General features: G+C 39.4%; 2 protein-coding genes across 5 annotated transcripts; one reads left to right on the forward strand and one right to left on the reverse strand.

Annotated features, from left to right (window-relative positions):
* Positions 1-362: 362 nt before the first annotated feature.
* On the forward strand, positions 363-8,688 carry LOC131237955 (protein RER1B-like). The gene is made up of 3 exons (XM_058236072.1): positions 363-874; positions 6,356-6,536; positions 8,427-8,688. The coding sequence occupies exons 1-3, from the start codon at positions 522-524 to the stop codon at positions 8,478-8,480; spliced, it is 588 nt and encodes a 195-aa protein (XP_058092055.1). The 5' UTR covers positions 363-521; the 3' UTR covers positions 8,481-8,688.
* A 698-nt stretch (positions 8,689-9,386) lies between these two features.
* Positions 9,387-19,335, reverse strand: LOC131237953 (uncharacterized). Of its 4 annotated transcripts, XM_058236068.1 has the most exons (11): positions 17,012-18,439; positions 15,630-15,740; positions 15,097-15,129; positions 13,729-13,906; positions 13,466-13,647; positions 12,171-12,307; positions 11,998-12,093; positions 11,843-11,912; positions 11,681-11,755; positions 11,562-11,607; positions 9,387-9,692 (listed from the first exon to the last, which is right to left on the reverse strand). In XM_058236068.1, the coding sequence occupies exons 1-11, from the start codon at positions 18,437-18,439 to the stop codon at positions 9,622-9,624; spliced, it is 2,427 nt and encodes an 808-aa protein (XP_058092051.1). In that variant the 3' UTR covers positions 9,387-9,621. The 4 variants fall into 4 exon arrangements, with proteins under 4 accessions (XP_058092051.1, XP_058092052.1, XP_058092053.1 ...); XM_058236069.1 differs by lacking the exon at positions 15,097-15,129 and having other exon boundaries at positions 17,012-19,335; XM_058236070.1 differs by lacking the exons at positions 15,097-15,129; positions 15,630-15,740 and having other exon boundaries at positions 17,012-19,335.
* Between the last annotated feature and the right edge of the window lie 1,140 nt (positions 19,336-20,475).

The raw sequence follows: 20,475 nt of genomic DNA on the forward strand, positions 1-20,475 counted from the left end.
CAAAACGTTTATAAGGTCATTCCCACAAAGATGAATTGAAATCACAAAAAATTAGCCTGATACTAAGCTTCTGTAGCCGCATTAATGTTTCAACGGTGGTCACTAAATCCTCACTGTTTCCTCTTGTTTGGCACACTCGAGTTTTGGATCCATCCCATTTTTAGTAGCACGTCCTAAAAATTCCTCGAAAAAGGATGGATTTCTTACAAACATCACGATGGACCCCACCTAGAATCCAAACGCAGGAACTTCCCGCGAAAGGCTTTCGCAGGAAACCCGCGTCCGTCCTCCGTCGGCAGGTTTTCAAAGGCGTTCCTTCTTTCTCCTCACCCCTCATTATTATTATTATTATTTTTTAAAAAACCGAGTAAGAGGAGGAAGAAAAGCAAAGGAAAGAAAAGGGGAGAAAGGCACCTGAAATCTCCTTCTCATCTGCGCCATTACTCTCATCCGATCATTCAAAACCCTAACCCTAACCCTAGTTTTCAGACATCTTTATCAGATCCCAAACCCTAATTCCCATGGAGGGAGTCTCGTCCGGCCCCATCGACGGCTCCTCCCTGCCTCTCGCCAAATGGAGAAGCGAATTCTCAAAAGCTTTCCAGTACTATCTCGATAGATCTACCCCGCATTCGGTCGGTCGATGGCTGGGAACGGCAGGCCTTGCATTGATCTACTTCCTCCGCGTCTATTACCTTCAAGGATTCTACATCGTGACGTACGGCCTCGGCATCTACTTGCTGAATCTCTTGATTGGATTCCTGTCTCCGAAGGTCGATCCGGAGCTGGAAGTCATGGACGGCCTGTCGCTCCCCACCAAGGGATCGGACGAATTCAAGCCCTTCATCCGGCGGCTCCCTGAGTTTAAGTTCTGGTAATTTCAGCTTTAATCGTGCAAGAAACGTTTGTTATTGAATTTGATTGCGGATCTTTTAGGCTGTGTTTGGATGCGCTGGTGAATTGAATCGTGAAAACTCATTTTTATGAAGCGGAAATTTTATGATGCTTAGTAATATTCATATATGATTGTGGTTCTTTTAGGCTGTGTTTGAATCCTCAATATGAATGCTAATGAAATTACAATTTGGTCATTTGCACTTTATTACACCAAGAATTTTGTTTGATTTGATGGTGCATCTGATGCGCCCTTACTAGTTGTGCTGAGTTAGGAGTTCTGGTTTTGGATGTTGTGATCACTGTAGTCTATGATGGATTTGGATGCACCCCAGATCGCAAACAGAATGTATATTTTGGTGGAACTGCATTACATTGCATGTTTCAGATAGTTACCATTCTGTTGTAGTATTGTTAGGAACTATTGAAAGCAAAGGTTTATTGATTGGGATACTGTCTCTCTACTGTTTCCGCCCAAATCTACATCTGTAATGTTTCAGTCCTTACCATAAACTTTCCAGATACTGGTTTAAGTAGAAAAGCATTCCTTCCCTGAAGGGACATCCAATGGTAGCCTTATACCACACTTTGGCCATTTTCCATAATACCAAATCTTTGCATTATAGTTAAGGATCAAAATATCATTACTGGGAACTTACAGTCACCTTAAAAATGTTTACTTGCCAAATATGTTTTGATTCTTTTGAATCTCTTTTACTTGCTAAAAATATCCTAAATCATTACCAAATTCCAATGGGACTAGGCCTTTTAGTTTTTGACTCCGGAGCTGATTGCAACCTTCCAATCCTGGTCTCATGCTTTCCTATTTATTTAGCTTTTGGCATTCAAACAATTGCCATGCCACGCCCAGTAAAATTTTCTTTTATGTCGATGAATTATATGATTCTTGATATTCATTATATGTCTGTGTGCGCATGTCAGTGATTCTCAATCAAACAAGAAACAGACAAAAACAGAAACAAACGAAAAACCTACAAAGCCTAAAAACAGAAAAAAAACATAAAAAACAGGAAATCGGTTGGAGAATGGCGTTGCTTGCCTTGTAGTGGGCAATTTGGGAAGAGAGAAACGCTAGACGCTTTGACAATTCAAAGAAATTGGTTGACGGTACCTTCCAAAGGGCTAGATTTTTAGTTGTTGAATGTGCCTCTTCTGCCTCTCGCCTAAAGGATTGTAATACGGATTTTATCAGGCTGTAGTTTTGGCCGCTTTCTCGGCGCCCCTTTTGTTATTGTTTTTGCTTTCAATAAAATTCTTTGATTTTACAAAAAAAAAAGTTTTGGGTTAGTTATATGTCATGCTTGCATGAGTGTGTGGGATTGTCTGTATCTTGGTCTGTTTGTCTAGTCTGTGTTTGTGTCTCTTGATTGGTCAGTTTGTATCTGTGATTCTTGATCCAACATCTCCCCTTCTTTTTGCCATATGTCATCAAAGTTTAATTTAGTTATATTTTCACGCCTTACAATGTGTGTGTGTGGTTTGGGTGCATGCGTGTGTGCGTATGCCTGTGTGATTGGTTGAGTCGTGCATGGACGCGTTCATGCATGGGTGTCTGAGCATGCATGCGTGTCTTGATCCAACATTTCCCTCCTCTCTCTCTCTCTGCTTATTGTTAGTTTTACTTTTATGCCTTACAAGTGTTGTGGGAGTGAAAACATGATATTTGCATCGTTATAGTTGACCAATTTATTTAATTTAATGGAGGTTTTTTATTTTTATTTTTTAATGTATTCATTTGAACCTCTTGGTCCCTAAGATGCAACATTTTCATAAGTTATGATCACTCATGCAGTTGATTTTGTGTTGGCATCATTGTTCGGTGTATACCCGATATTATCGAAATGTCTCCGATATTATATGTATCTCCAGGTTGGCGATATCGATAACACTGGCAGTCTAAAAAATTCCAGGTATCGGCGATATATTGCCGAGTATCACCAATCTAACAATATTACCAATTTATTGCCAATATTTTTGACTAATTTCAGGAGTCACTTGTTTCGCTAGTGTATCGATGATATTTCGATAATATTGCCAATGCATCGATATCCCAAAAAGACTGTTTGTTAAAAGGTTTTATGGGCGCATGGTTGTATGCAATGTTCAATCCGTCGATGATAATATCAATCATATCGCGATATTATCGTTATCCCAACATGGGTGATATTGAGACCGCAGTCTTTCATTTCCTTTCCAACAATTCTTGGCGAAATATCATGTCTTGTTGATATTCCAAATATCGATGGATGTTTGGATGGAAAGTTGGATGGTTGGATGAATAGATGGGATGGTTGGACTGGTTTCATATGACATCACATGCTTTTATGCCCCCATTAAATGGAAACTTGAGGGATGGGATGGTTGCACAAATTGTATTAAACTCCTTTATTCTAAGAAAGGAAAAAAAAACTCTTGAGGATGATTTAATACATAGATTAGCCATTGTCATCGATTGATAGAGTTGAGTGGAAGGTAGGAAGATTTAGTGGAGTGAGATCAACTTGTATAGGACTTAATTGGAACCAAAGGATTTGAGAGAGCTATTACTCATGCACATAGAAATTCTAACCATTAAATAAACTTTTGTCATTTATTTGCAATACGCACACACACACACACATGCACGCATATACATTGGATTTCACTTCATAACCGGATTAAATCCAAACATTTCATTCTCCAATTTCTAATGTTTCCATTTCTTTAACTGAAATTCTGACCTTTTCTGAGGGGAGTAAGACCGAATAAAATGGGCTCGACTTCTGACCTTTTCTGTTGGACAAACTGAATAAATGGGGACATTTCTTGTTTGTTTCTTCTAACTATGCTCTAGGAAGATACTGGATCAATTTTTTGAGGTTGATGAATGTACTCAGTTTCTTAAGTTTTTCTAAGAGCTTGAATTTTCCTCTGGTTTTAACAAAATCCCTCTAGCCTTTTAACTCAATTTGGATCTTGATCAAGTCGAGTTGAAATGGTTAGATTTCAAGTACTTGGTTGAAGATCTAGTTTGGAGTTCTCTCAAACCATTTTAATGCGAAGTGGTCGTTCTTATGGTATTGGAGGCAATAAACCATGGAGTATATATAACTGCGTCCACTGTTTGCTGATCTGTTTTCTACATGAGAATTGGGATTCCTTTGTGGGGGCTTGGGATTCTAAGGGCCCATTTGGATTTAGAATCCTAGGATCTTGGAATTGGTTGAATCCAGGATCTGTGACATGGATTCAAGAATGACAATTTTTTCTTTTTCTTTTTCTTCTTCTTTCTTTGCTTGGATGATGTAGAACACAAATTCCTGAAATCCAGAATTCGGCTGTTTGGTAGAATATAATTTTGGAATGCACACTGCTGATATGTCATATGTATGAAATCCCTCGATTTTATCATGTATACCACATGGATTAGGTCTTTTGCGTAAGAAGTCAGGCCGTTTCACTTGGAAAATAGACAATGTTATTGATTATACAAGAAAAGCTCCGATCAATTTATCTGGATCACCCATCTTGTGGATCCCACTTTTGATTTCCCATCTCTCGCAAAAATTACTTTGATTGGATGATCCTAGCCATCCATTCATTGGCTGCAGAAGTGGTTGGTTCATACTGATTATTTTAGAAAATAGTCCAATAATTGATCAATACCATCCATCACATGTGGTTCCCACCTTTGATTCCCAATCATTCTCAAAAATCACTTTTCCTAGGGAAATGGAGTCCATATTGATTATGCCCAAAAAAGGTCCAGTCATTGTTCCTGTACATCATCATGTGGGTTCCACCTTTTGGTTGCTCACCCCTATTTAAAACGCTTTCCTTGGATGATCCTAAACGTCCAAACAATGGCTATGGAAATGGACAGTCCATATGTACTAGAAAAGGCCTGACCATTGATTGGATCATCCATCATGTGGGTCCCATCTTTGGTTGCCCATCTGTCTCAAAATATCACTGTGATTGGATTATTCTAACCATTCAATTTTTGGCCATAGAAATGGATGAACTTATTATATAATATATATTTGAAACATTCTGATTATTGATATGAACCATCAATCATGTGATCCCATCTTTGATTGCCCATCCTTCTAAAGAAAATCACTCTAATAGTATGATCTTAACCTTCCAATCAACCGCCAGGGAAATTGATGCTCTGTATGATTATACTAGAAAGGTCCAATCGTTGATCTATATCACCCATCGCATGTTCCTGCCTTTCGCTGGACAACTAGGATCATGTGACTTGCTTGATTTTTTTAGCTATGGACCCTTCATGGTTGGGTCCACTGGTTGAGTGCTATGGATAATGCCCATGTATCTCACTTGTTAGAGAATTGCAGTTGGGGGAAGGAGAAAGGGATGCAACTTGGAAATTTGGAATTGAAATAACGCCCTTTCAAGAGGAACTAAGTTCACAATCTTTAGGAACTTTTTTCTTAAGGGTTGTTTGGCACCCCGTAAATCCAGGATTTGAAACAGGGTCATGTTTGGCGCTCTTGAAGATCTTGGATTTCAATTCCAACCAGATTTCAATACTTAGAAAAAAGAGAAGTTGCAAAACCAGATTTCAATCCTCTCTAGCCGTCATAAGTTATAACTGCCCTCATCTCCTCTCTTTAAGGTATTCACACTATTGGATATTTTTACTTGCATTTGCACCATGATGATTGGATGCTACAAAAGAAGGCTATGCAATCATTATGTGGGTGACACTAGAGAAAAAATTGACCACCACCTAAAGAACTATGGGATTTTGTTTCACTTATGAAGTTAGTGGGTCCACTTTGTGGGCCACTTGATATTTGGAATTGCCTTATTTTTAGGTCAAGGCTATCTTACTAAGGCCTTGGTACCTTTTTATTTTTATTTAATTTAATTTTTATTTATTTATTTATTATTATTATTTTTTTGATGTTTTGCATACTCATTACATTCATTATCTTGTATACACAAAATTATTTCAGGAATCCCCAGAGTCATAATCTAAGCTGCTAAACGCATTTTCTAAATTCCAGGATTTTGAAAATCTACATTGCCAAACACAACTGAAAATCCAGGATTTGAAAGATTGGGTTTCAAATCCATGCTCCCAAATGACCCCTTGGAGGAATCGTAAGATCTAGGAACTTCAACTCATCAGGGGGGGAAAGAAAATCCAGGAACTTCAATGCACCAAGCTCTGGATATGCAGTAATACCTGTGTCTACTTCTTTCTGGTATTTTATCTTTGCATTTTGTAAGGGTAAAATAACTTGCACAAGTTTTACCTTTGCAAGGAAGCTTAAAGTTAGTTGTTTTCCTGAATTTTCTTTTTGCATTTATTTTACCCTGGATTTCTTTAAAAAGTGTAAATTGCGCTTCTAATGTAGATTGGCAGATGTTTTAATAACTGATGCAGTTGTCTCTGGAAAGTGACATTCTTTGCCCCTCGTGCTCTCAGGTATTCTATTACAAAGGCCTTCTGCATAGCTCTTGTTATGACCTTCTTTTCTATGTTTGATGTTCCCGTCTTCTGGCCCATATTATTGTGCTACTGGATTGTTCTTTTCATCCTGACAATGAAGCGTCAAATTCTGCACATGATCAAATACAAATACATCCCGTTCAGCATCGGTAAACAGGTGAGCTTGAAATAAATTTTCCTGTGGTAATTTTCATTATTTTTACCACCACCACCACAACCAAGGTAACTGCCACCATCAAAATGATAATATAGTTTAAAATATTGGTTTAATAGAACATATTGGTAGCCTGCAATATGTTATTTTTGAGTCGATTAATCTCTATGTACAATGTGGGTAGTTTTGGACAAATTTATCCATGCAATATGCTAAAACTTTGACTTGATGAAGGACATGGGAAGGGATTTTACCCAAAAGCAAGGGTTCGAGTGATTTCGCTGGGTACATGTTGCTGGGCTTCTGTTCGACGAAGCTCTCTTGCCTTCTAGAACTAGAGAAACTTTGATACTCTGGCAGAGCAAGATTATTGATATTGCACACCAAGAAAATATTGATACTTTATTTTTCAAAGCTAAAAGAAATTAAATTCGAAATAGAATTCTTCTGAAAAGTAGCTAAATGTTTTATTAATAATAAAATTAAAGTGGTGCTTAAAATCTCAAAAAACTAGACCATGAAAAGTATAACTAACTAGAATATCATGAAAGTTGGGAAATAAAAATACTGGTGAAACTACTGGGCAAGGTAGGTAAGGCTTTGTGGAGAATGGCTCCATTGGCGGGTCTGTGGTTTCTTTGGGGAGAAAGGTAGTTGTTGCTTCAGAAATAGAAGTGGGCGAATTTTGGGGAGTGCTTGAGAAGGCAAAATCAAGCGTAATGGAATGGGCAAAAGCTTCAAATGTAGTAGATAGTAGGTTTTTTTTTTGGTTTTCCTTCTGCTTTGTAATTCTTTAGGCTTTGGCATCGATATTAATAAAATCACAGCCATTCAAAAGAAGAAGAAGAAGAAGAAGAAATAATAATTACTGGTGAAGTTGGGTTTAGGAACTTAGAAACGCTGTAAAGAGGGATATCAGAAGGGTGACGGTTTTAGTTTTTTAGATTTGTCTTGCATACTCTCAGGGTTTGGGCTTGTGATAAAAAGGGGCTAGTGGAAAGGAAAAATGAGCTTTAACTATAATTAAATAATGATAAATGCTGAATTTATGCATATTATTGGAACATTCACATGGTATTGTGATATTTATGATATTTGATTAAGCTTTAAGACTGATGGGGCTATGACCCATAGTTCATTGCCTACATGTTATTGGTGTGCTCTTCCACCCATTACAATCTGCTCTGGTGATGAGATGCGGGGGCGCCAAAGCACATTTCATCACCAACTATAGAATGATGGAATTAATTGGCCGCATCTAAATTATTTTTGGTAGGCAAGCTGATCTTGAATCTGGGACGTGAAGGTTGAAATAATTTGAGCTATGATGTTGAATAAAGAAGAAGAAGAAAAAAACTGGGGACTCGAAAAGTTCAACCTAGCATGCCACCATCAGCTTTGTCAAAACACATTACTAAGCTTGAAAGCTTTAGACCTAGGGGTGAAAAGTGATCACTTCTATCATTAGGAAAGTGCCCAACTTTAATCACCGATGATTTGGTATGAGTAAAACACTGGATATCGAGTGAATTGTGATAGATGGGCATTGAGTTGTCATTCTCATAAAGACCAATTCCTTTTCAAGGAATAACTGAATGCATTACATTAAAAGGATGAAAGTTCCCAAAATACAAGGTTGAGAAGAGCCTGATAAAGCTATAGGGATAGCAGGGTTATTAGCATCCTAATGTAAATTATAAATCAACACTGATATCTTGACCGCAAACATCAAATAGTTACCCCAATCAGACATAAAAATATGAGCTTAAAAAGGTCAAACAGTTATGCTGTGTATTGGATGACATGATCACTTGTTCCAGTGTTTTCTTTACTATTGTTGTTCCTTTTGTTGTTTGGCATCTATCATTTGACTTTGCTCGCCTCTAATGACAGAAATACACTGGCAAGAAGTATTCTACTGGCAGCAGTAGCTTATCCAGGGACTGATCTATGTTGTCTACACATTCCCCACGAAGAGAGCATGGGGTGTTGCTGATTTTTGTGCTTTTAAATTTGGGAGTGAATTTATGTAAATATCATTTGACATCCAAATGCTTTTAGATATGAATTTGACTTTTGACTGCCTTTCTAGGGCTGCCGTGGCATATGCAAGGGCTGTACGTGATAATTCATTCCTTTTATTTTTAGTTTTCCTTTAAGTCCGTCTCAAATGGTAGTGGTGCATGACCATCAGTTTCAACGCTGTCAGGTTAATATGTCAGTTTGATCAGTGAAGTTTGGCTGTTTATGACTGCTGATTCTCAATCTCTTCCGATAGTTCACTTCAGTAGGCAGAATTTGTTTTGGCGTCTTGAATTTTGTATCATACATTTGGGGTTGGCTTAGGGTGCAATTATTCGGCCACATTTTTGCAACAGATTAGACTGATTAATCATGAAATATTTCTATGAGCAGTCTTTGGGCAAAGGAGCAAAACTAATTCCATGCCAATGTTCACACGGTCTCTAATTTGTGTTTTACCATAATGCAATGATAAAACCTACAACTTAATGACATATGCATGGGTTGGAAATCCCTTAAAAAAAATCCCAATTGTGGTAGGTCCTGACATCGGTGTCAGCTTGGATCGCATTGAGGCCAGTTTCCCCTGTTCTCTCCCCTGCTTAATCACAATTGAAACAAGCAACAGCACTTGATTTGTCATCAGCACCAATGTAGTGAAAGATGCAAAACAACTATATAGATATCTGTGTGTCGTGTCTTGTTCAAACTCCTGTCACTAAGAAGGGATGATATGCTGATGATACCTTTCTATCATCTAGATCAAAACCTGGAAAGTCCTTTCTAGTAGAGTTCTTACACATGATCACTAATAAGGAAAGGATGATATGCTGATGATACTTTTCTTGCAATCTTTCTAGTTCAAAAGCTGGAAAGCCTTTTCTAGTAGAATTCTTACATGTTATCTTTCACTGTATCTCTCGGCATCACATACAGAATTCTTACATTTGTATGACACCCGATTATTTTTACCTGTATATGGAATTGACAGGGTGATGCTCACTATGTTGGGGGCTATACATGTAATACAACTCCGGATGTTCCTTAAAAAAAAAAATCAGGGTCTTTATCTGTATGGCAACCTGCGTCCACCATTGAAGCTCTTCCTGTAGATGCTCATGAACTTTGCAACAAACTCTGCACAGGCATGTCAGGTGAATAGAACAAAACAACTAATTATAATGCGTGAGAGCAACTTGTACGAATGCTCGGGCTGAGAGTGTGTCCTGTGCCGTTCATTTTCTCCAGCTTGTAGAAGTGGGGCCCATGTCTAAATGTTTGGCCTCTTTTTGGGAAAATGTGACTGGCCGCACTACCTTTCCTTGGCCATCTATTGACTGGTTAGGAAGCTTCCATCAAAAATATTCTCGTTGCAAGGGCCATTCACGGTGGTGCCCATTATCTCATTGGTTTTTATCACTGAACCATGAGCCCCTCTTGGACAAACAGAAAACCTGAGTACCGTACAAACTTTCAGCCTAATCACTGACTGGATGATACCTAAATACACAAACATACACATTCTTCACCTTTACAAACATGTGAACTTGATGACCTATGGCTGAGAGACACGAGAGGTACCATCTGATGGATCCGTGGGTTATATGCATACATGCATGGATGTATGCATAGCACATGCCAATGCATGAAACAATAGCTCGTTATCTGGAGCTCAGAAAATTCTAGAAAACTGGCACTTAACAAGAACCCATAAATTGTTTTTTCTTCTTTTTCTTCAAGTATAGCTGTTTTATTTAGAAAAAGATCATGGAAATGCCCAGATTAGAAAAAGAAGAAGAAGATTGGTTTCCTTAAGTGTAAAAGATGAGCAGTGGTTTTCCATAATAGAAATGTTTGAGGGATTTGCACCATGGTTCAAAAACTCGACTCATGATGTTTAGTCAGGATGGGTTGACTAGAAGACTCAGGCAAGTCTTTACCTGACTTGATATCTAGTACTTTTTTATATTTATAAAGATTTTACTTAGTTGAATATAAAATGGAAGAAATATCAAGCATGCAGTGCTCTGCATGTTAGAGATGACAGTCTGCATAGGAGAGGTCTTGGGTACAAACCGTCTCTCTTTTTTTACAAAGACTTGCATTTCAAGTGAGTGACTTGGTTCTAGTCTTTGCAACTGAGGTGAGCCATGGAATATGTGCCAACATAGCACCACCTGAAAGTGCTCCTAAAAGCCAGGCTGGTCTACTCATAAGGTGGGCCAAACATGTCTGTTAATTATAGGCTGTTGACTATTTTCTTTCTAATGATCTGTTTTTCATGGAGAATGTGGTACAACAGATGAGTGGAATGGCTTGATTTATGTACCAGGGCATGTTCATGCTCGGCCCCACCCAATGATTGGCCAGTGTCTCACAAGTGTGCCCCATTGTCACTTCCGCCACAATTCACCTCTTCAATCTCTCCACTCTTTTCAAAAGAAAAAGCAATAGCACTACACATCAGTGGTGGATGACCTTTGAATGGTGTTCATCTATGGAGGAAGCTAATATGCAAGCTCGAGTCACAGAAATACTATGCAGTCACCTCATGGAACACATGGCAAACCTGTGACAATCAGTCTGCTGATTGTGGACCACCTGACTAGAAAAATAGCTTGAATCACCCCAAACGTTTGCCACGTGTAAGGCATGAAGGAAGCTGAATAAATTTCTCTTATTCATGGTTTAGGAAACATCTACTGACCGACGTATAATGCAAATGGTAGCTTTAAGGGCCTGTTTGGATGCACTGTCAAAACCAGGGTTCGGAGATGAAACCCTCGTTTTGATCTGAAACCCTTTTTGCAGCCTGTTTGGATCCCACCTGATTATTTGGGTGGCGAATCAACAAGATCTCAAAAGCCAAAATCCAATTGATTTCTCACGAAGCGATGATTGCTTGACAGTCCATCCAAACGGAAGGTTTTGTAAGTTGCTGAAATTGACTAAGTTGGACTGAGAAATGAACCGACTTGCCAAACGAGGCATTCAAACAAGGTTTACCTTCTAATTTCAGCAGGGCACCTGTTCCAGTGGGCAGCCTCTTATCCTGTTGATATATCAATTTAGTATACCCGCTTCCTTTTCTCAACAATGTCAAAAGGGGTATAGATGGAACTTACATAATAAGCATGCCAGTAATAAAGCTCTCTTTTCAGACTAGCTTCAACGCCCTTGAGGAACTGTTCCACAAGCTTCTGCATTTGGTATCGCATATGGTTCCCTATTAATGAAGAAACCTTCTGTTTGCAGACAAACTAATTTCGTAAGGGTTTCTGGATTACCTGAAGGATCAGTTTGGGATGAACAAAATCCAGAAGCAGCTTTTGAAAAATCCCTCGCGTAAAAAACAGCCTGAAAATGAAACATGGGATCTTAATCTAAACTTCAGAAATCACTAATTCAAAATAAGCAAAACACATGTCAGAGATTAGATAACATTTTGGGGGATGGATTGGCTAGAATCTCTTCTGCAAGGTCCACCAAGACCTCTTCCCAGCCCAGCGGAATTGGTTGCTCATCAACAAAGGGATAGCTGCATGGACAATAAATGAATCATGGAAACGTGAAATGAAACTCGCCATATGTCACAGTCTCTTTTGCAATTCTTACTTGTGTGCTTTGCATGCTTCAAGTGCCATGATTGCATTCCTCAAATTCTGCTTTGATTTGGTTGCAATCTTAGCTGCAAAGCTCATAGGCAGATCAAAGTTCTCCTTCCTTGCTATCTGAATAAGAACCTCCATAATCTGAGATACACATGAGAAGTGTTACTGCAACTCAGAAATTGTAGCTTGTATGACTTGAATCTCATTGAAAAGTAAATATCAGGGATGGTGGGTTTTGAGCATGGGAACTGTGATCGTACATCCTTGGGACTGATGCCAACCTGATTTGGGGAGGGATTGAAAATTTGAAGCATCAGAAAAAGAAGCTACCAGGTCTCAGCAATTAAGGGACCATTTGGGCAGAGACAGAATGTGATGATACTCCTGCCCCCCCGCTAAACACTGCAATCATCATCATCTTCATCATAGCTTTATGCAAGCCATTCATGTCAACTCTACAAATCCTATTTCATCAATCATATTTGAAACTGAAATTCACATGATTTATTGTCATAAGGCCTACGGCAGTTGACTGGCTGCCTACTTCACATCCTTTCCTTTACCCAGGTCATCATCATTATAGATGGCCTGCCTACTATTTATTTACCACATTTAGCTGGAGACTGGATAGTAAAATATTTATTTTTGAAGATAACTGGATATTAAAATATTGGCCGTAACTCATGCCAAATACTGCAATAATCCCACATTCCATTGGGTCTTACTGCATTAAATGTGGTTTTTGGAGGAAACCTCAGGAATTTTTGTGGGAAACCTTGGGAATACTGCAGCATGCCTAGCATCCAAGCGGCCCCTAAGTGAAAAATATTTGTTTTTGATCAGTAAGATTTTTATTAAGCAGCAGCTCCAGAAGGAGAAAAAAAAACACCACATTTAATGGCCCCCAGCTTACAAGGAAATCATTTCCAACTTACTCCATAAATCTACATGAGAGAACCATTCAAATTCCATAATGGACTCAATCCAATAAGAAACCAAACATTTGACATTATCCACCACGAGCCACACAAATTTTGAACAATTAGAGGACCAGTTCTTTCATTCCAGATTGCCCAAATGTTAATATATTAAAGTGAAAAATATATTAACACCAAATATTCAGAACAAAGAGACGATATTTAGTACATCAGAGTAGAATAATCTAAAACCATGTCAATGATCATGTTTATTTTCATGTAAAATATTGCATAAAATGGAGAATTTGGTTCACGTTCTGCAAAGGCCAAACACTCCAAACTGTATAATGTTAATGTGCACAGAAGGATGGTGTAGTAATACCTCATGAGTTACAGGGGCATCCACTGTAATAAGTTCGCAGCGGCTTTTGATTGATGGGAGGAGGTCCAAATCATCTTCGCAACAGAGGATGAGCTTGCACCCATCCGTATAACAGTCCATTATCCATTTTATCAAGTGTTGCACATTGTCCGCGAGTTTGTCAACCTTGTGGAGAACCATTACTGAAATAGCAAGATAAAACAACATTAGATTCATAAATGTCCAGTTATTTGGGTGAGGGGTGAGCGTTCAAAGTGCTGGACCTTTGTAGTTTTCCTTCAAAGTAGCATCACTGAATTCAAGAGTAGGTACATTGCTGGTTATTTCCTTGACTAGAGCCATCAATGCATATCTAGCATTGTTTGATACAGACTTGAGATTAAGTTCCACATGGTGGGGGCTTGAAGTTACTGAAACAGCTACTGGCATTGCCTGAGTTTCCTATCAACACCATCCAAAGGGCTCTGCTATTAGGGTTGGTAGTGACCAAATTATTCATAACTCACCAACTTAAAAAAGGAGGAGAAAGTTAAAACACAATTGCTATTTCATGGGGCCATTTTCTTAATTTTGACATGTTGGGAAAGTCGACAGTCTCGGCCGTAACAAATATAAATATAAACATCATCATTATCATCAGCTTTCTTCCAACAATCTAGGGTTGCTTTTAACTGGAATATTGGTAGAGTTTCACACTCAAGATGTATACTACACATCAACCTTCCTCTTTTATGCGGGCTTCTGGAACTGCCATAGCAGAGGCTCACATTGACACCCCCAAAAGCCAACACAGTCATCTAATAATGACTCCAGCCAACTATTACATGTATGCCCCAGAGGGTGACATGCATCATACATCGCACAGAGGTTTAACTCATGGACTTGGCCATTTTTGGGTCTTCTTGTACATAAGAGGCGTGTATACAGTGTGCAAGAACTTCTAGAGTAGGCAAGAGTCTTGTAGAGAATATTTTGGAGTTCTTTGGTGGGTTCTTACAGCTAGAGCTGTGTAGAATAGTCCAAATAGTTCTAAAGTATTCATGACTGTTGGATGATCACCACGTGGCTTTATCCTAGCCATTGATGTAAGGTAGCTAGAATGTTCCTAAATATATGGGAGAGGATTCCTCATTTGGCAGGCACCTTAGAAAGCTGTAAGCACTTGCGTTCACAAGCAATATAAATTCTTTGCCTACATCATCTATGGTGTTCTCTCTTTCCTCCCAGCTAGGCCAACACTTGGGTGGTTGGCTGACTCACACCCACAAAGGGGTTGTTTGTATGAGAACCACACAGCACTTACAGAAGCATTCAGTCTGTGACACCAAAGCTAAGTAGGAGATGGCCAGGTGGTTGCCAGGCAAAGTGGCAAACTACTAAGCATGACCCACACATGAAAGGTCATGCTTGAGTAGTTTGAATGAACCAAAAAGCCAGGAGCCAACTGATACAGGACCACCAACATGACTCACATGCCAACATCATCAAGATCCTCACTTCACCTCAGCACTTCTATTCCATGTTACCCACATAGGAGAATTTGCAATTAGTTGATGTCCAGAGCATGCAGTGTCATATGAGCTTAATAAGCATGAAAAAGGTAATAAAATTATTTCACTTTTTTATCATACCTTAACATGTAAGTACCTTAAATCATTTGTGATCTGCAAAAATATTGGACAAGAACAGGTGAGCATACTTCAAGTCAATGAATTATCACATACAACCCTTGGCAAGGTAAGTTAGCATGTTTTTTTTTTTTCCTGCCAATGTGTCACATGTGTAGGACATCCTAACCATGCAAAAGTTGGCTGTACCATGAAGGTCACCTGGCACCAATATTAAGCCATTCCACTCATCAGGCAGGCCATACTGTAAAATTCAAAGGATGGCTGACGATCTGTTCCAACTTACAGGTGTGGCTCATCTAATGTGTGGATCTGACTTTTGCACAGGTGATCTTCATGGTGGACCCACCTTTTGCATGTGGCTCAGATGTCCTACATGTGACACATTGGTGGGAAAAAGGTGAAGCATTTTTTTTTTTTGGAATGATAAAAAGGTGTAGCATGTTATGGGCTATATATGATAATTCCTCTTTAAGTGTTTTAGAAGAAAAAACGTCATCAAAAGAAAATCATCACACAAACTTCTCCAAACATACATTCCAAATTGAGGCACCAAAGATTTCATTCAGTAGGGCCATGCTTAGGGCTTTCTTTCCTGAGCCTGAAGGTCCCCGGAACAAGATGTGGGGACAGTTGTTGTGTGATATCTAGCCAAAGTAAAGACATTAAACATCAGTGATACAGGATAGAAATACCAACGATTGAGATGATATAACAACAGGAAGCATTTCCGTACGAGAAAGCAAAACATTTATCATCTAAAAACATGGTTCAAAAGCAACGCTACACATCTTCCTCAACAAGTGAGAGTTGCACGGCCTTGACTAGAATCAAAAGTTGATATAAAACACTCACCTGTTTCACACTTGGCCCGGTTTATCATACTCACATGATGTTATCAAAAATAAATTTAAGTAACACCATATTTAATAGTGTTTATTTTGATAATTAATAGCAGAACATTATTGACTGCACATGTGCCACTTGTACACATTTGGCACATTGGCACATGTGGACACGCAAGGCATGTGTAGATTGATAGTGGCACAATTGACACAATGTGGACACTTGAAGATTTATGGTGGCACAGTGGGGCGCATGTGGGGTGCTTGAAGATGGATGCTAGGACATGTGGTGCATGTGCACACTGGTGCAAGTGGGATGATTATGATTGATGCATGGTAGCACATGTGGGGCCCTTGAAGATGAATGTTGGCACATGTGGCCTAGTATCACAGTTTATCGTAGTTCTATGGTGTTTTCCATTCAGAAGGTGGCTAGATACAAGTGTTTCTACTCTCTCTCTCTCTTTTTTTTCTTCTTCTTCTTCTTCTTCTTTTTAAAAAATTTTTTTAAATTTTTTTAAAATTTTTTTCATAAAGATATTGGACTATCTAGAATTCCGGATAAGAGTGTATTTTATGTATACCACAATCTTTACTTGGCTTGGCTTTTGTGCCAAGATATGTGGAGATAAACCATGGATTGTGTCTCCAATGGTCGCCTGCCTGGATAACACTATCCGGACAGAACTGTGATGGTAAGCAAATGGGCCCTAAATCACTTCAAAGGGTCCACAATCTAGCTTAGCTGCCATGTTCATGCAATGACTGAATTAGGGCCCATCAAAAGCTGACCTCACCAAGGTTCTCAAGAAAAGTTCAAGAGCTGAGTCTGACTCTTTGAACCTTGTCCAAAACTAACTAAATCACACTCAACATGTACAATTGTCTCCATCAGTAATCTTTTTTCCTTTTGGAACAAATCTCCAACAGTAATCATTTCCCTAATGCATCTAGAAACAAGTAAAATACTACTTTAACAGACAAAATCTACACTGCATATTCTGGCAATTTACTCAATTAAAGGAGCTAGGGAAAATGGATCAAAGCAGATTTATTGACTCTAGTAACCTTACCAATTGCTTGAGATCTAGGGCTTGTTGCTTGTGGCAGATAAATCCACTTAATGAGTCTGGTTGATGCTTATCAGCCCAGAACTGTCTAAGGTTTTCCACCACAAATGCCTTCTCGATAAATGAAGCTTCATCAATTTCCCTGGTTTCAGGAGACTTCGACTTCCTGCAAGCACCTTTCCTCACACAAGAAAACAACATATCCATTTGGCTTCTCTGCCGATTGGCAGTGAATTTCCGGAAATTCTCACTCATCATTCCACTACCATAAGTCTGATTACTCTGATGAGTAGATTTACTGCCACTCTGCCCACTTACAGAAGAGCTGGACCGCAGATTTCTTTGTGATGGAATGGTATTGAGTGCAGCCACTTGGGTATTCTGATCGAAAGCAGTGATTCCTCTGCTTCTCTGTTGAGCATTGCTATTTCTTTGAGAAACTGCTTTAGGTTTAGGAATGAAGCTGCCTTCAGAACGAATGTTCTTTGGCACAATGTTCTCATGCAAGGCTGTGACATCACGAGAAAAGAAGATATCGCCTGCAGGAATTGTGTCTGTGCTTTCCGTGAACAAAACATCAGAAATAATTGTGTCTGTGCTTTCCGTGAACAAAACATCAGAAATAGTTACTTTTGAAAGCTTTCTATCAGGAATCATTTCACTGACTTCACCCGAAGGAGCTCTTGCGTAAGCACTTTCCCTCTGTTTCTGAATCAAGCTTCCTGCTAATGGTAAGGGGCTTTGATCTCCCCTTTGCCCTGTAGAAACAGTACTGATCAGCTGCTCTTTCTCCCTTGCTCTCAATTTTGGAGCAGACATTGACCTGTGGCTGTGGTTAGGCCACTCGCTCAGTCTAGAAGTTTCTAGAGTTTGCAGATTGGGTCTATTTTCCTCTGCATCCATAAACTTGGGTGGAGTTTTTTGGTTTCGTTTTCGATTCGACCCTCTAAGCTGATTGTTTTCCACATTGGGTTCATCTTTCCTTGTCTCATATGGAGAAATATGTCTCCGATGCTCGGGAACCACCAAAGGGCTTATATTTCTTTGTAGGTGAGAGCCTAATTTCGGAGAAACACCATTGCCATCGTCTGTGCGCGGTTTATATGGAGATAGACTCTTATTCCTTGGAATTGGGCTGGTTTTTGAAGCTTTAACAGGAGAAGAGAAATCATAATCAGGCTTTAATGAGTACCTTTGGCTACGGCTTAAAGGAGTGATATTTCTTGTGGGTCCCACGGCGGCATTCAGCTGTTCTGTGACTACAACCCCATCCATTCGATCCCTTTGATTATCATCTTTCTTTAGATCCAGCCACGGACTTTCCTGCCATTCAGTTTCTGTATCAGAAGGTTCATAGCCACTTCGCCTCTGTTTGAGAGAGGAATGAGCCTGAGCTCTGTTGTATCTTGAGGAATTCTCCATTGCAAGCATTACAGAAAACTTTCGCAGGTTCTACAGTTCCACCAGCGGGAAAACACGGAAGTTTTTTTTTCCTGCAAGGATATAAATGAAAACGTCAAAGTCCCTGGAGACGTGAGTACCCAGAGAATTGAAGGGGGGGAAAAAGTAAAAAATTCTCGAATTCTGTTGTGGTGAGAAGCTGAAGATTTCCTTGGAAAGGACATCAATATGTTATAATATGCTAGAAATCAAGCATTTCCACGAGGATATTGACAGGAAGATTAAGATTTCAGAGAATAGAGCATTGAAATCTTAGGAGAAGTTCTGAATTGAGCATTTAAGCAGTAAAATCATCAGCGTGTTTGAGACTCCCCAGCAAAACGAACCTCAAAAAACTGTAGACAAAAACTCATGTTGGACTGTTTTTTCCAAGAAGATTGATAGGAGGCTTGTCATTTCTAGTATTTACACAAGGAGATATATTGGAAGCTCAAGATTTCTCTAGAAACGACTTGAAAAAGCTCAAGATTTCATGAAAAATGACATTAAGACCCAAGAAAAAGCTCGAATTCCAAGTGTTCTTACTTAAGGAGATGTATATGCTCAAGATTTTTCCAAAAATGACATCAAAACCCATGGAAAAGCTCTAATTCTCGCATTTTTGCTAGAAGATTAGTTTGAGATTCAAGGGAATGAGAACTCAAGACCTCGAGAAAAGGTTGAATTCCGGTATTTCTGCAAGGAAGTTGATAAGAAGATAGAGATTTCCACAACTCACACCTCAAAAACCCTAGAAAAATCTGAAATGCGACTTTCCTTAAATTATTTTTTTTTGGGGCAAGAAAAAGCTCGGAAGTTCCTATATCGGGACCTAAATCCCTAGAAAAAGCTCGAATCACCGTGATTTCGCGAGATGAAGCTCGAGATTTACTTAAATGAGGCGTCGAAATCGGAGGAGAAGCTCGGATTATGGTGTTTATGGAAGAAGAGGATGGAGATGGAGATGGAGATTCCAGCGGATTGGAGCTCAAAACCCTAGAAAGAGATGGAGAAGAAGGGCTCTTGAAGTTTCTTGTGCAGAAACTAGGTTTTGTAAGCTGCTGCATCGTTGCGGACAAAAAAATAAAAGAAAAGGATGCTGGCTTTGCTTAGTTTTCTACACCGATTTATCATCGAAGAAGAACAAAACAGCTACTTCTACAATTTCTAAGCTGAGCTCTCTCGAACAGATTAAGTGCGGTCTCGGCCTTACAGAACACGGTATGGTCCTGACCGTAGAGCCCAACTTGATGTATGTATTGTATATCCACACCGTCCATCTGTTTTTACATACTATTTTATGAAATGAGCCAAAAAATAAAGGATATCAAACTCTCATGTAGACTACTACAGGAAACAGTGGGGATTGAACGCCCACAATTAAAAAATCTCAAGGGCCCACTCTAATGTTTTTTTTTTTTTTTTTTCCCATCAAACCTGTTGATAAGATCAAAAATAGATTGACGGATGGAATAAACAAATATAAACTTCGTCCAGAACTTTTGGTCCACAGGAAGTTTTTAACGGTCAATCGCCACTCTTTCCTTTATTGTGGTCTACCTGAAATTTGGATATGCGTCATTTTTTGTATCATGCTTAAAATGAGCTGAAAAAGAGGATGAACGGAGTGGGTATAATGTATAAACAACAAGGTGGGCCCCACGTTCAGGGCCGCACTGTGTTGGGTGAGGCTGGGGCCGCAGTAATCCGCTCCCGCCTTTTGATTGTCTGCTGCTCGGGCGAGGAATCTGTCGTTAGCTGTAGCCACTGGGGAGCACGCGAACCCCACCCGTGCAACATGCGTGCGAGATCATGTCCGTTTATCGGGTACGCCCGCACTGGGAGCTTGAGCTCGAACAAAACTCACGCCACTGGACCCATCAGCTGACTCACACGTGCTTTTGAATATCCAAAACGCTTGTGCTATTTTGCTGACGTGGACTGATGTGGACAGAATGACTTCATGCGGATGAGATCTACGCCATCAATCATGTGCCACCCTGTGTCTGGTCCGAAATCCAGAAATC

This window comes from Magnolia sinica, chromosome 2 (assembly GCF_029962835.1).
Source record: "Magnolia sinica isolate HGM2019 chromosome 2, MsV1, whole genome shotgun sequence".
In the NCBI taxonomy this organism is placed as follows: domain Eukaryota; kingdom Viridiplantae; phylum Streptophyta; class Magnoliopsida; order Magnoliales; family Magnoliaceae; genus Magnolia; species Magnolia sinica.

Excerpts from the sequence above, each read along its gene's own strand:
- LOC131237955 (XM_058236072.1), top strand. The coding sequence starts at position 522 with ATGGAGGGAGTCTCGTCCGGCCCCATCGACGGCTCCTCCCTGCCTCTC. Across the intron at positions 875-6,355 it reads CTCCCTGAGTTTAAGTTCTG|GTATTCTATTACAAAGGCCT; the intron begins GTAATTTCAGCT and ends TCGTGCTCTCAG. Across the intron at positions 6,537-8,426 it reads CGTTCAGCATCGGTAAACAG|AAATACACTGGCAAGAAGTA; the intron begins GTGAGCTTGAAA and ends CTCTAATGACAG.
- LOC131237953 (XM_058236068.1), bottom strand. The coding sequence starts at position 18,439 with ATGCTTGCAATGGAGAATTCCTCAAGATACAACAGAGCTCAGGCTCAT. Across the intron at positions 13,648-13,728 it reads TTTGAAGGAAAACTACAAAG|TAATGGTTCTCCACAAGGTT; the intron begins GTCCAGCACTTT and ends TTGCTATTTCAG. Across the intron at positions 12,308-13,465 it reads ATGCCCCTGTAACTCATGAG|ATTATGGAGGTTCTTATTCA; the intron begins GTATTACTACAC and ends TGTGTATCTCAG.